Source organism: Ictalurus punctatus, chromosome 1, assembly GCF_001660625.3.
Source record: "Ictalurus punctatus breed USDA103 chromosome 1, Coco_2.0, whole genome shotgun sequence".
NCBI classification, from domain to species: Eukaryota; Metazoa; Chordata; class Actinopteri; order Siluriformes; family Ictaluridae; genus Ictalurus; species Ictalurus punctatus.
The window spans coordinates 19796871-19812140 of record NC_030416.2 but is presented as its reverse complement, the minus strand read 5'-3'; the positions used below and the strand labels follow the sequence as shown (position 1 = coordinate 19812140).

General features: G+C 38.6%; 1 protein-coding gene across 3 annotated transcripts in view; it reads left to right on the top strand.

Annotated features, from left to right (window-relative positions):
• Positions 1-15270, top strand: part of ascc3 (activating signal cointegrator 1 complex subunit 3) — a 174928-nt gene that overhangs the window by 27408 nt on the left and 132250 nt on the right. For all 3 annotated transcript variants that reach the window (XM_017475083.3, XM_053682473.1, XM_053682474.1), the window contains exons 6-8: positions 2997-3195; positions 5093-5228; positions 5755-5880. In XM_017475083.3, coding sequence (XP_017330572.1) covers positions 2997-3195; positions 5093-5228; positions 5755-5880 — 461 coding nt within the window. The remainder of the gene's footprint in view (positions 1-2996; positions 3196-5092; positions 5229-5754; positions 5881-15270) is intronic.

The following is a 15270-nucleotide window of genomic DNA, read 5'->3' as shown; positions in this document are numbered from 1 at the left end:
GAAACATCCCAGTGCGCTTATAGGAAATATAGGCCCTTTTGGCATGCCACTCGATTAATCGTTTAAATAAAAGGCAAGTTTTTGGAAAGCGCTATAGTTTTAGAAGTACCGATAATTAATTCCCGAGTTTGACTTGCGCTCACATTCATGGGAATTGCGGCACAGTCCCGGTGCAAACGAACTCCGACCATCTCCTACATTTTTCCAGGTAGTCTCGGGTTCAGTACCGCGGTGCGCTTACTGCTCCGCATGACAGCTTACGCATTAGCAATTTTTCATGAAACCGTGCTCTGTTTCGGATTAAACTGCCAGTGTGAAAGCCCCCTCAGTTGTAAAGGTTAAATCACATGGTGAGGATTGTCCTAATCTACCAAGCAGTGAATGTGAACACGTGCTTCCTCTGAGACACATGAAGCCAATCTTTTCGACTGCTACTGTCAAAAGACAGGCTGAACACACTTGGAGGAAAGAGCTATCTGCCCTCTTCTGCATACATGAGCTTATAAATTGGTTCATATCACTTTGACTAACAGGAGAGAAAGTAACACCATCCCTCCTTCCAGAGAGCTTGGGAAAGTTTGCTCTCTTTGATGACTGTGGTGTCATCAGGATTTGAACTCGGCTGCCTCCTGATGATAAGACGAATACTTTTCTGTTTCGCCACCTGGGAGCTCATTTTGAGGTGTCCTAACACGGGTAGAATAGGATTCTGTAATATAAAACTGATATAGCACCATAATTGTGTTAATATTTTAGATTTTTTTTCATGATATATCGTCATACTGCTGTACCGTAACACCCATAACACAATAACCTGCTTTCAACTATGTTTACTGTAGTGTTTTCTGTGAATTTGTGTCATATTCATGTGTTTTGTGTCTGAGCAGCTGATATTGCAGCAATATTGTTGACTGGGTTATATTTCATATCTCTCCTTCTCCTGTTACAGCAAAATGCTGGGTTGCTGTAGTTTTTTTTTTTTTTTTTACTGTCTTGGGGCCAGACTGCTTCACCTGCCTCTCCCAGAGAGTCAATGAGATTAGGGATTATTCCTTCCAGGCCTTCCATTCGAGCAATGTCAACATATCACTGATGGTTTGGCTAATTTAATAGAAAATAAGTAGGCTTTCCTGCTCGCAGACTTGGGTAATTTCACACTCTCACCAATCCTGTTATTGTCTGATATTTTTGGATATATTCTTTCCTCAAATACATTTATCTAGGAGAAAAAATTATATTTAAAATATTTAACTGCTGTCAATCTCTAGTGTAGTTTACGTGTTTGTTTCTCGCTGATATGAAGTGGCTTTATTAAGGTTGAATCTGTTGCCTTGAATCTAGGCTTTGAACACACTGAGAATGAATGAAAGTGATTTTAAGTGGATGAGACAAAGATGTCATAGTGAGCAGGTACGAGCTAACAGCGTCAATTAAACCAAGACCAATGTTGCTGCGTTAGATTGTGGCTGGTTAGATCAGCCAGGTCAGCGATAGCACATCTGGAAAGATGTGGAACTGGAGTGGCTAGTGAATAACACGCACACTGACACACACTCACTCACTCACTCAGTTTCCTGTGACACCTTGAGGACACTTGAGATCTGAGCATCTGGCTTTGGGGGATGATGTTGATCAAGAGTTTTCATGCCGTTTTGTACGTCTCGATGCACAGCTGATGTTATGAATATAAAAAAGAACGATTTTGAAAGCTGAGTAAAATCGAGGCAGTAAACATTGGGTAGGGTGTGCGGTGCTTGACGAGTGTAACAAGCACAGCAGAGTTTTACTGCTGGGTTGATGACAATCCATCAACGCAAAATAGTGTGCCAGCAGCAGTCCTGAATATTTTTTTGGCGTGCTTGAGAGAAACTACTATTAATTAAAACATGATGAAAGAACGATTTTCGTTCTCAGAGTAAAGGTAAATAAATTCTGTTTGCGTGAATATTTTTAAAACAATATCACACTACCAAGAGTGCGGTTATACTGAATAGCAGCACGACTGTGATTCAGCCGTAGACACGAGCCCGCAGGGTAAGTGCTATAGCTAATCACAGCTGTGCTGATATTCAGTATAACCACACAATATTGTTTTATCCAATTAGTTCTAGAAAAAAGAAATTAATTTCAAGTAAGTGAAATTTTGGACACAATATGGTCAATTTTTTTGTTGGTTCTGTGGTGGCTCAGTGGATAAGGCTCTGGGTTACTGATCTGATGGTTGGGGGTTCAAGCCCCAGCACTTCCAAGCTGCCACTGTTGAGCCCTTGAGGAAGGCCTTTAACCAAAATCTCATGGCTGACCCTGTAAACATGTGAACACAGACAAGCAGAGTGATACAGACCCTGAAACGTCCCAGTGCGCTTATAGGAAATATATACACTCTTGGAACACTGCTTGACCAATCAAATTAGTGGATTTAGACCCTGAAACGTCCCAGTGCGCTTATAGGAAATATATACACTCTTGGAACACTGCTTGACCAATCAAATTAGTGGATTTAGACCCTGAAACGTCCCAGTGCGCTTATAGGAAATATATACACTCTTGGAACACTGCTTGACCAATCAAATTAGTGGATTTAGACCCTGAAACGTCCCAGTGCGCTTATAGGAAATATGAACACTCTTGGAACACTGCTTGACCAATCAAATTAGTGGATTTCATTATACAACTAACTGTTGTATAATGAATATTAAAACATTTACACAAGGGTATTTCATTGTGAGTAAGGAAGCCTGGTATGAACAGTAAAGCTACCAGTAAAAACCATACAGCAGCTCCTGCCTTCACTGTTGTCGTCTGGTGCATTTACTTTTATTATATTACATAATGTGTTTTGCTGTAATCATGGAGCTATTACCTTGTAACAACATTGTTGGGAATATGTTATAGGCAAGTGACTTTTCCTAGAGAGTCAGTTTCATGAACGAGACAAAGAATTGGCGATTGCATGATTTCGTACTGTGTATTGAAGTGGCTTTTTGTTTTTGCAGATGGGATGCTTAAAAATGTGGAATCTGCTAAACCCACATATGGCTGTCAGGTTACCATTCAGTCTGAACAGGAGAGACAGATGATGAAACTCTACCGTCGGGAGGAGAAAAGGGAGAGGAAGAAAGAGAAACGAGGAGATGAGAGCGAACTGTCAGAAGCGTTTTTTAATTTTGACCCTAAGGAGCTGAGACTGCAGAGGTAACCATATGATCACTTCCTCACTCACTCTCTCTCTCTCTCTCTCTCACTCTCTCTCTCTCTCTCTCTCTCTCTCTCTCTTTCTCTTTTTCTCTGGACCCTCTGATCCTCCTTTTATTATAGAAACAGACACCTCTGTATATTTTTAATCAGAGTGTGTTCATTGAAGAGGGGAAAAGCATTATACAATGCAATTTGAGGAGTATCAGTGTTTCCTCTTTGCTTGGGTTTACATGCTATGTAGGCGCAGTTATTAGCTAGGTAACTTACACTGTGGAATCTGAGAAGACACAATAGGCTTTTTCCCTGGAAGGTGTTATAAAGGGAGATGAAAGTGTTTTCTTTCTGTATCAGTTCTCTAAAGAGATTCACTGACACCAAAGTGGCCTTGTTCAAAGTGAAGCACATTGCAAGTGCAGAGACGAGAAGTTAAACCACCGAGTTCAAAGGCTGTATTGAATGTGAACATTTGTGTCACTATACAACTCTGTGGTCATCCAGTAGGGTAGAGGGGGGGGTGTGCGCGTGTGTGTGTGGTTTCCAGTGGCAGCTGCAATGGTGGTAGCGGTTAAAGAACTTTTTATTGAGGAGATAAATGAGTTACCACTTCCAGCTTTGTTACCATTAATAAAAACAAGGGATTTTTTTTTTTTTTTTTTTTACTAGATTTTCACAATCACTCAGTATAATGTTAGTACACTCAGACAGAAGGCATCCACAGTTTGGGAGTAGTTAGCTACAAATAATTATGCTCCTACCACACATGGAGGATACCGCTGTCTGCCTGCTTCGACATAGATGAAATCACAGCCACCTGCAATTGGCTACTTTGTGTCCCGAGTCCCCTGGGATAGGCTCCGGGCTCCCCGTGATCCTGTATAGGGTAAGCGGAACAGAAAATGGATGGATATGTCTATTAATGTTAACTAGTTAGCTAGATATTTCTGTTGCTTTTCAGATGCTTTATAATTATGGGATGTTAACTGCTTTACACTAAGAGTGGTTTACAAACACCAGAGCAAAATCTCTTTCTGGCATACCCTGTACAAAACATGTACATTTTTTATTTTGTGAAAGAAATTAGCTGCAGCCCCAATTCCGAAAAAGTTGGAAAAAAAACTTTTAAATTGTGAGAGCGTGTTGCTTGACAAGTTACAGATGCTAGGTATGCGTCAGTGTTTCCGCAAAAAATTTTTGGTGTCAGCCAAGGTGTCCGGGAACGATAAACTTTAACGGACAAACTGGATAAAATCCGGTCACTTCATTTCTGTGTTTATTTTGCATTGTAACATTTTGGACTCTGCGCAGTATATGTGGGATAATAATAACAAATCAATCAAGTCATATGAAAGATAAGAGTTTATTACCTTTTCTTTTTCACACAATTCCAAATAACATACTGCATTTCTTCATTTTTATGACTATTTTCTGCGATTTATTTTTTTTTCATGGCACAGAAGCACGTGAAACCACGCGCATACATACATGTAAGCTACGTATCAAGGATATAATAGCAAGCCAATCAGGAGAATCATGAAGAAAAAAAAAAATTGCGCAAACAGAGACCTTATTTAGTTATTTTTACCGGACATCGTGTTCGGCAATTTTTGATTTGATCTGATATTGGGAATGTTTAATGGTCAAATAAATGGTATTTACTGCCTAACGGGAACTCTGGCATGCGTATCAGGTATAACATTATCATTTTAGATTGTTTGGATAGTATGGAAGCTGCACTTATCAGTTAATTGTAATGTCAATTCTGTGACATTCACACCTATTTCATCATAATATCTTTTCCGTTCACTGTTCACCAGGAGTGATTGGCCTCTGACGATTGTGTGTGTGTGTGTGTGTGTGTGTGTGTGTGTGTGTGTGTGTGTGTGGGTCTCCATAGAGAGCAGGCGTTGCTGACCGCACGGCGTTCCCCAGTGTTAGGACATCAGAGGGAATATGAGCGCATTCACTACCCTAATGTCTACGACGCGTATGCTGAGGCCACCAAGACCTCTGCCTTCATCGGAGGCTCCAAGGTAAGGTGTAGCTTTAATCGTTTAAGAGGCTGTGAAAAATGTCAAATTTAAATCGTTTATAAAGCTCTGAATCTTCCCTGAGTAGGTTACCCGTCACTTGGTTTTATCAGCCTAGGCCATAATATCTTTTAATTCCTTAAATGCATTCTTACAATGTAAACAGTTTGCATAAACACTTTTTTTTTGTATGTTTGGGAAAACATGTGCTATTTAGAGCAAGTAGCACTGAGAACATAGGTGTGTTTGCTTGTGTGTTTGTTAAAAAATCTCTTTCAACAGCTTCCATCAGATTATTTGTGGTGGAAAGGTGAAAGATGGCCGAGGCCAGCCTGACACATGCTGCTGCGGTGGTTTTGGAGGCTGATGGCTGGCCTTGGCTGCAGTTAGGAGTGTTTGAGTTTGTTGGGGTTTGTGGGGAGCTAATGGACGTTAATGGTTCTGTCACTTTGCCCGGTGGTAAATTGCAACTGGTTTTGGCTAATGCAGCTGGCTGCTGTTGTACTTGTTTGTGCATTTTTGTTTTCAGATGCTGCTGCCTGAGAGCATCCGGAGAGAGAATAATAAGATGTTTGAACAGGTTGAGATTCCACCCAACGAGCCCATGCCTATCGGCTTCCAGGAGAAGCCTGTTTACATCACAGAGCTTGATGAGGTTTGTGTGTTTAGTTTTGTTTTCCACTCTTCATTTCACTCTACACCTCTCCATCTCTTGACTTGTCTCAGCAGCATGTTAACATGCGGAGGTTTTCATCTATGAAGAAAAGCATAAATTCATTTGGATAGCAGATTTCAGATGGATCGTTATGCCTTCGAAACTTGGCACTCTCAGTTTAGATGTAACTTTCATGTGAAGAGCGACTTGGAGTGTAAATGTTACCATAGCAGCAAGGAGAAAGAGTCCTGACTGTGTTAGTTTAGGATGTTAGCTGAGCTTTCAGTCGCTTTGTTGTTTTCTTTGACAGAGTAAATAAAGTCTGTCTAGAGTAAATGTCCTCTAAGTGAGGAATAAAACCCAATGGGGCACGCTGTTACAGGAGATAATCAATAACAGGATAGTGTGATGCTCTGAGTCCTAGTGTGACTCCTTTCATAAATATTAAATAATCACCTTCTTACAGAAATCACCATGATTAATGATTGTATATGAGGGTGAGGCAAATGAAAATCTTATTTATTTTTTTTGCATTGTTTATTGTAACTAGGTGCCACAAAAGTGTATTGTTTCTGCATAATTTCCATTTTGCTCAGTGCAAGTGTTGCCGTATTTAACGAATGTCTTATAATGTATGTCACGTTTTTTTTATTTTTTTAAATTTTGTTTCACCCTCTGTGCATGATATCTTTACCTTTATCATTTAATCTGTTTATTATTACTCTTAGATTATGAGCTGTTATATATATATATATATATATATATATATATATATATATATATATATATATATATATATATATATATATATATATAATAGAAACGACATCCTATTAGAACAAGCGCATTAATATAAACCTGTGATGTACCTTTGGGTCAGCACTTTTGTCAGAGCCTTGCTGTTACAGAAAATTATTCCACACATTCTGACCAATCAGATTAGAGAACTCACTAGCACGGTGGTGGGAATGTCCTTATTAAAGAGACATCAAATAGAATTGAGGCCAGAGTAAAGTTTTATATTCGCCCAGCAGTTCAGTATAGAAATGTACACTCTCCCAACCATTAAAGCTGATATATTGCCTTTATTATAAACATTCAAATATATGGTCTCAGAATAAATACATAAGAAATAGATGCCCCAAAGGGTTTTTCGAAAAAAAACAAAAAAAAAAACATTTTTATCATATAAATGATTTATGAGTTCTGTAACACTTGGCCAGCTTTACAAAATTATAGTCTGTCCAACATGTCAGTTATTTTTAAATCATGTGTAACATGGATTGTTTGCTGTATTGGTCAGTGCATGACTCAGTACTCAAATGCGTGCGCGCACACACACACACAATGGCACACAGATTCACATGTGAAAGATTTACACGTCTATTATTCTTCTATTGAATGGAGTATTAAAAAAGGTCGCTCATCTGAATTGAAATGTTGTTCAGATTGGCCTTAAACTGTATATTCTATTATGTTAATATGTACACATGAGATTTTCTATTCGGATTCATGTATCAGATTAGAAGGCTGCATGTAAACATGGCTTGTCTCGGCTTTTCAGATTTGTTGTAGTAAACAGATGTTTCAGTCTCCTACATGTTAGCATCTCATGCTTTTTCCTGTTGTCTCATGCTGTGTAGTAAGGGTGTAACACAGTGCCACTATGTATATATGTTTGGTGCTCCAAATATACCTATCTGTATTTGAATTTGGACCAGAAGTGGGAGTGGTCTGGCTCGCTGTCACTGTGTCCCCAGAAATACGTGATCAAGAAATAGAGCTGCTGGGAAGTCACGATTTTATTCAGAAAATAATAATACAGTAATTTCCAGTTGCAGAACATAAGTTTATTTGTGTCCTGAACTTCTACAGTTCCTCAGCTTCAGCCATCAATTTCATAATCGGTCTCAATCAGACCCCCTGTGGAGCTTTCTTGCAAGCTTTCTATGTTTAGTGACTGAGTAAGTTAGGGAACTGTCTTTCAAAACAATTGTCTTTCCAAAATCAGGGAACTGATTATAGTTGACAATAATAGCCACCTAATAATAACACAATTACCTGAGTTTTTAGGTTTTATTTATCCACTACATGGGCAAAGGTTTGTGGACACCTGACCATTACTCCCATTTGTGAGTCTTCCCCAAACTGTTACCATGAAGTTTGAAGCACAAAATTATCTAGAATACCTTTGTATGCTGTTGTAGCATTTAAATTCCCCTTTGCTGGAATTAAAGGACCCAAACATGTGCAACCATGACAATGCCCCCGTGCACAAAGTGAGGTCTATGAAGACATGGTTTGCCAGGGTTGGTGTGGAAGAACTCAAGTGGCCTACACAAAGCCCTGACCTCAACCCCACTGAACACCTTTGGGATGAACTGGATTACTGAATGCTCACTATGCTTCCTCACCATGACTTCACTAATGCTCTTGTGGCTGAATGATCAAATCCCCACAGTCACACTCCAAAATGTAGTGGAGAGCCTTCCCAGAAGAGTTGATGTTATAATGGCAAACGGGGACTAAATCTGGAATGAGATGTCAGTTGTCCACAAACTTGTGGTCATGGTTTGTTTTTTTTTTTTGGTCCTCCCTCGCCACCCCTCACTTTGGGGGACCATTAAGACTTTTTAATTATTTTATTTTATTCATGTTTTCAGATGTGTTGTACTTTGTATTTAAAGGTTAGTATGGGTGAGTGATGGGTGCAGGACATGGAGAGGACAGTTATTAAGATGGAGTAGTAGACAAGACAAGACAGTAGCCATCAAAGCGATGGCGATGTCGGCGGCGGGGGGTGGGGTGCTATGAGGGGAAAGTGTGTGAAGGATGAGCAAAGTGTAATATTTGAAATGTTAGTTGAGTTAATTAATATGTATAACACCAACTTTGGATTCTTGTGTTGTATGCATGTATGTTTCATTTATTTACGTGTGTTTGTGTGCATCCTGTTTGAGATGTGTGGTATGGCTTTCATTCTGTGGTTGATCTGTAGACGCTTTATTGTTGGCTATTGCAAGGTGATTCCCTGGTGTATGTAGGTGATCAGTGGTGTCCAAATAGAGTTAAATTTGAACGTTTTATTTTTGATGGAGGCAGATAGTTTTTCCATTGTTATATAGTCAATTATTAGGTTTTTCCATTGTGTGATATTAATATTGTTCTTTGATTTCCAATTTGTTAGTATTGTTTTCTTGGTGATGGTTAACACTGTACGGAGGACTATTGTGTTTTCCTTTGTAATGTTGATCCCAGATGTATCTCCAAGTAGGCAAAGTGAAGGGGAAATTGGGATGATGCTATTTAGAAAACAAGATATATCCTCAGTGATTTGTTTCCAGAACCGCTTAACTGGTGTGCAGTCCCACATGTATGTAATTATCTGGTTTATTTTCTGTGCACTGCATGCAAATGTCTGATTCCTTGAAGCCCATTCTATACATCCTATGACCTGTGTAATGAGTTCTATGGATTATTTTTTATTGTATCAGGTGCAGACTAGTGTTATTATCTTTGAGAGACATGTTCTGTAATATCTGTCACTAAAAGTCTTCTCTAGATGACTTAATTTTGAAACTGGAGAAGTCATAAGTTACATTTTCAGTTGAATTGGGGGAAACCACTTGAAGCATTTGTTGTGCTGAAGTATTTTAATTGCTTTTTGTTTGATTTGTGCATTGCAAACAGCTGAAAGTCTGTAAATTTTGACAATGAACCTGATTTGCAATGGGGGTTGAATACTTGTAACTGTATGTTGCTCCAAAATATGTACATATCTTTCTACATTAATGGTGCCCTCATAGATGTGCAAGTTACCTGTGCCATGTGCACTGACACACCCCCATACCATAACAGATGCTGTCTTTTGGACCTGACACTGATGACAGCTTGGATGGTCCTTGATGGCTGTTTTGTCCAAAAATATTTGGAATATTGACTCATTAGACCACAAAACGCAATTCCACTGTTCTACTCTCCATCTCACATGAGAAATAGCCCAGAGAAGTCAGCGGCAAGTCAGGACAGAGTTGATGTATGGCTTCTGTTTTGCATAATAAAGCCTTAACTTGCATGGGTGGATGCAGCGGCGAATGGTGTTCCCTGACAAAGGTTTACCAAAGTATTCCTGAACTCAAGTCAGGATATCCATTAAAGTTTTTTTACCCACTGAGATCTGACCGGATTCTTTGAATCTTTTAATTATAACGCATTTGTTGGCAGTTTGGTGAGCCTCGACTCATCCTTGCTCTTGAAGGACTAAGCCTTTTTCGGAGACTCCTTGTATACTATGATTAGACGATTGCCTCACCTGTTTCACATCACCTTCTTATTTCAACTTGTCACATCGCTATTAGTCCTAAATTGCTCTTGTCCCAACTTTTTTGGAATGTGTTGCATGCATCAATTTCAAAATAAACCTTTATCTTAAAAAAAAAACAAACAAAAAAAAAACTATGCAGTTGATTAGGTAAAACATCAAATAACTTGTCTTTATATATTTTTTTGTTTAAATACAAGTAAAAGTATATTTACAAATCACTCCACTTTGTTTTTATTAGCATTTTCCATACTGTCCCAACCTTTTCGGAATTGGGGTTGTACATGGAGACCCAGCAGAGATATGCTGGCCTGTGCCTAGTGAGTGTTCTGCTTGGATCTATATGGAGCAGCAGCTCTTTTAATAAAAGCAGATTTCAGTTTGTATAGAAATAGGGTTTTATTTTGGTGTTTATTAAAGCAGTGTTTAGATCAGGCTACTGAAGCAAATCATGGACAGTAGAACAAAAAATAGATATATTTCTGCACCTCCTATTTGTATCTGTTCATTCTGAATAATGTGTTCCTACTTGTTTACATCTCTAAACAACGAATGCTGTAAATGTATCATGTTCAGGTTAATGAATGAGGTCATTATTTGTCCCACAAGCTGCATGAAAGTAAACACCTCCTGACCTTTTTGTTGCATCTTGCATGATCTCTAATCCCAGCCAGATGCTCTATGAACCTTTCTTGCAAGCATTCTTATCTGTGTATTCATATCTGTATTTGTATCAGTTTAGGTCACATTATCCCTTTAATCTGAATAATGTATTTGCATTTGGTTGTGTCCCTATTCTGCAGCGCTGTTTACTTTTTTTCCCGCCACTGTAAATGATTATTTAAGTCACTGGAAAATTGTGTGAAAATAAGTCTAAGGCTGAGTGGTGTGGTTCCTGTACACACTCCTTTGTCTACGGAGTGGGAGGCTGAGAGCAGACTGTATAATTGGAGTGGTACTAGTGAAAAATGTTTGCTGTAAATGAAACCTTTCTTGCACTCTTTGAGCTCAACCTGTACTTTAGATCATCGGGTTCTTTAAAAAGTCTTAAAAAGCCTTAGCCTATAGGGGGCCACTGACTACAGAGTCTCAGCCTCCTTTGTGCCTCAGTAGGCGATGACCTTAGGTGCAGTGTGTATCCTTTCCTTTCTCTGCACACTGTTGCACTTCTATTCTAATCTTAATGACTGGCTTGTGTTGGTGGGTTTGTTACAGGGCACAATTCACAGGATCACGGAGTGTGACGCAACGATCTGTGAATTTTGGGCTTTGGGTGGACTAATTAGTCATGCCTCTTACATGCTTGTTGTATCTGTTCTGTTTGTTGGTTGAGGCTCAGGTGCATATGCTTATGTGACAGGGAGGAAAGACACAGGTCACCACACAGGCTGTCAGATACAATCTGCATTCAAAACAGTGCCTCAGCCATGAAATCCAGCAATTCCCTGTGTGAACATTAGACGCTCACCTGTATGAGCAGACAAAAGCTTCTAGCAGAGGCGTTATGGAGGGAAAATGCACTTTTCTGCTTTTTCAGCAGTCAGAAACATACATGAATAATATTCTCCCAGCAAAAAAGCCAACTCACTGAAATGAAAAAGAAACAAGACAGGAAAGAGGCACATTTGTTTTCGGTAGATTTGCACTGACTTCTATCTGCCATCAGTCCTTCCGTGTGCCTGTGCTTCCATCATAGATTTTCATTCGTGCTATGTTACAAGAACGAGTGGTTGCATGTTTGTATGATTTATATGGCGTTATTGTAACCAGCAAATGACCTGATTACAGTTGCAACAACTAATTGATAAAATCGACAAAAGTCGATTATGAAAATTGTTAACGAATCTCATTATTGATTAGTCGGTCTGCGTGCGGTACATTTTCTCATTACCTTACTTCTGTTCCGAAAACACGCTTCGAAGAGTAAATTCTAAAGTTGTGTCCCAAATGACGTTCTATACAATTACACTATACACTTAGACTAATGCACTCTGCACTACCGTCTAGTAATTGCAGTGGTCCATAGGAAAGTTTTAAATGTTTTAAATTTTATATATATATATATATATATAATATATATAAAAAATATTATTGTTATTATTAAATGCATCAAAACATATTAAAATGATATGTTTTAAAATAAATCAATTTGGTTATTTGCAAATATCACGTTAACTGAGTTGACGATCATTCCTTGATGGATTTATTTAAAATTTGTTTACAAATGAAATGATAATTTGCAAAAACCTATGAGTGGTAGGCAAGTTCAAGTGTCGTATTGATGGATAAAATAAACAAAGGATAATTCAGAGACTCAAATTAAATGTCACACCAACAATAAAATGTAAAAAATTGTATCTTGAAATGTTTTGATTCAATTTTCATGTTAATATTATTAATGTTAAATATTAATAAAAGAAAGCAACATGCATAGAAATGATTGTTTAATATATAGCCTATAATTGTTGTGGAGTGAGGGGGTCTTTGTGGATTGTTCGAAATTTGTCAGGGCAGTGGTTTTCAAAGTGGGGGCCGCCAGGGGGCGCCCGGGGGGCCTCAACAATTTGGTGTGCCCATCCCTCCCACTAATATGTTTTCTCTTTCTCACTCTCAGACAACCACACACACACACACACACACACAATCAATTCCTAATGTAATGTTATGTAAGATGTAATTATTAATAAAAAAAGGGGGAGATTTTCAGAGGTCTGTATTTTTAATGTGTTTTAAAGACATCTTGCTAAAAGAGGGCCTCAATCAAATGTTAATGCCATTTGGGGGGCCTTGCCCTGGAAAAGTTTGGGACCCCCTGTGCTAGGGGTTCACAAAAAGTTGAGAATCACTGGTCTAGTGTGTGAATTTTAGTAAGGTAATATCATCTCAAATGGAACACATTAGTTTTTTACTAACCTGAAAGTTTGCCCCCCCCCCCCCCCCCCCCCCATCTGATCAATCGATTAATCGAAAATAATAATAATTAAATAAAAAATAATCTGCCAACTAATCGATTATGAAAAAAATCATTAGTTGCAGCCCTAGACCTGATTAGATTTTAGATTCAAACTGCATCAAGATTTTAGCTGTACTCATGTTCAGCACACACGAGTACAGCTAAACGGTCTCATTTAGTAATAAACATCACTGAACACGAGCGTGCAGAATAATTTCATGCAACTGCAATTTCGCCAATTCAAGTAGTTTTACAAGTTGCATCACAAATTTTGCGATGTACAGACTGATTAAGCTGTGTATAGGATACACAATAGGAGAAAAGGAAACACGCTTTAGGAGGTACAACACAGTTCATTTTGTCAGTCTTAAAGCTGCAGACAGCACATTTTCCGGCAGATGTTTATACCAACTTGATGGCCATCGTGATGGGTTGAATCTGTCAGCGATTCACAAAACTATCGTCATTAAGCATAATGTGGACATGAACTGGACTGGAGAGCTTTTTTTTTTTTTGTGAATTTTTTTTTATTATACTGAAGAAAACATTAGAAATATCCTTAAGAATGATAATAAGAAGAAACAATACAGATATTTCTATACTTAGTTACATACAAGACAATTAGTAGAAACAAAGTTCAGTTATAAAGCATTTAGTTCTTACATTATTTTAAATAGTCTTATGTCATTCCTTAGGATTTCCAAGAATTAAAATAATCTCTTTAAAATCTTTATTTCATTACATCATTTATGGAATATATTGCAATCAAAGCCTGTTTACATCACTATAGTAATTAGCAAGCATCTCAGTACAGGATAAAAAGGATTCACACCAAGGAGCTTTCAGTTCTAATCAACTTTAATACACCTGGAAGATGAGCGATACGTAGCACAGGATCTTGCGGTTATCTTGGCCAGAGCGGACCATCGTGGAAAACCTCTTCACGCTGCCTGTTAACAGTCCGATTGCACTGAGAAAGTTCGAGTCCATGCCATCCAAGTATGAATTCTGTTCTTCAGCCTCCTTGTCAATATCATATGCCAGCGACTTCAGTCTGGATAATTTGTTTGCGAGGTTCTCAGCTATGTGTTTGTTTTCTGCGTCCAACACATCATCAACAGCGCCCTATCCCCTGTTCCAGTGATCAGCCATCTTTATAAACAAGCCTTATCCCCAAACTCTCCAGCTAACTACTCAAAAACTAGTTAGCGAAAAAGAGAACATTAAAAAAAAAGAGATGTTTCTATGAGCAAAACAGTTCCTCTATGAGACAAAATATAAACACGGATCGACTGGAGAGCTTTTATTGATTTTGTAACAATTGTTTATAGTAATACACTCTGCTGTTTGCTCATGAACCCAAACATTTCTGCAGATTGCAGTTGAGGATCAGTCCAACAGCTACATGTTTTATCATTTATGCAGCATGAAGCTGTCAACTCCACCAACATGCCAGGGTTTTCATGGCCAGTTTCTGGCTGTGCTCTCTGCTTGCTAGGATTCTCTCTAGTCCTGAGTTCAAGATCTCCAAGATTGTTTGTCAAATTTATGCCCATTCCTTTTGACATATGTTATAAATGAGATAATACATTGTTCAAATGCAGTCTGGAGACCCCCCCCCCCCAGTTAATCGTACTGTTTGTTTTACAATTATGTTTTGTTGCAAGATACCATGGGTTTTTGTTTGCTAAGAAATTGGAAAAGGTTTACCAAGTGTTGGCCGACATGAATATTCAGTTTTCCTTAAAACAGTGAGAAATATTCTGTTCCGCTACAGCACCGTCTAAAATACGCCTTTAGCCCTGAGCTCGGTGATACAGAAGTCATTTCCAGCGGAATGGCAAAAAGACAAATCACGCCTGAAACGAGATTCTTGCTTAGGTTTCAGCACGATATACTTCTGCTTTTGAGAAACTTTATCTTTGTGGTGATGTGTATTCGCCTGCAGCTTAAGCAGATTTGCTCTCCTCTTTGGGCCTGATGAAGATTGATATGCAGGCCCTTAAGCCGAGTTGTGCAAATTAACAGAAAAGGAGCAGCAGCTCTGCTCATTTAGTAAAGCTCTTGCAACTCTGAAACAAAGTGCCTTGTTCTTCTAAAGTGTCACGTCGGAGCA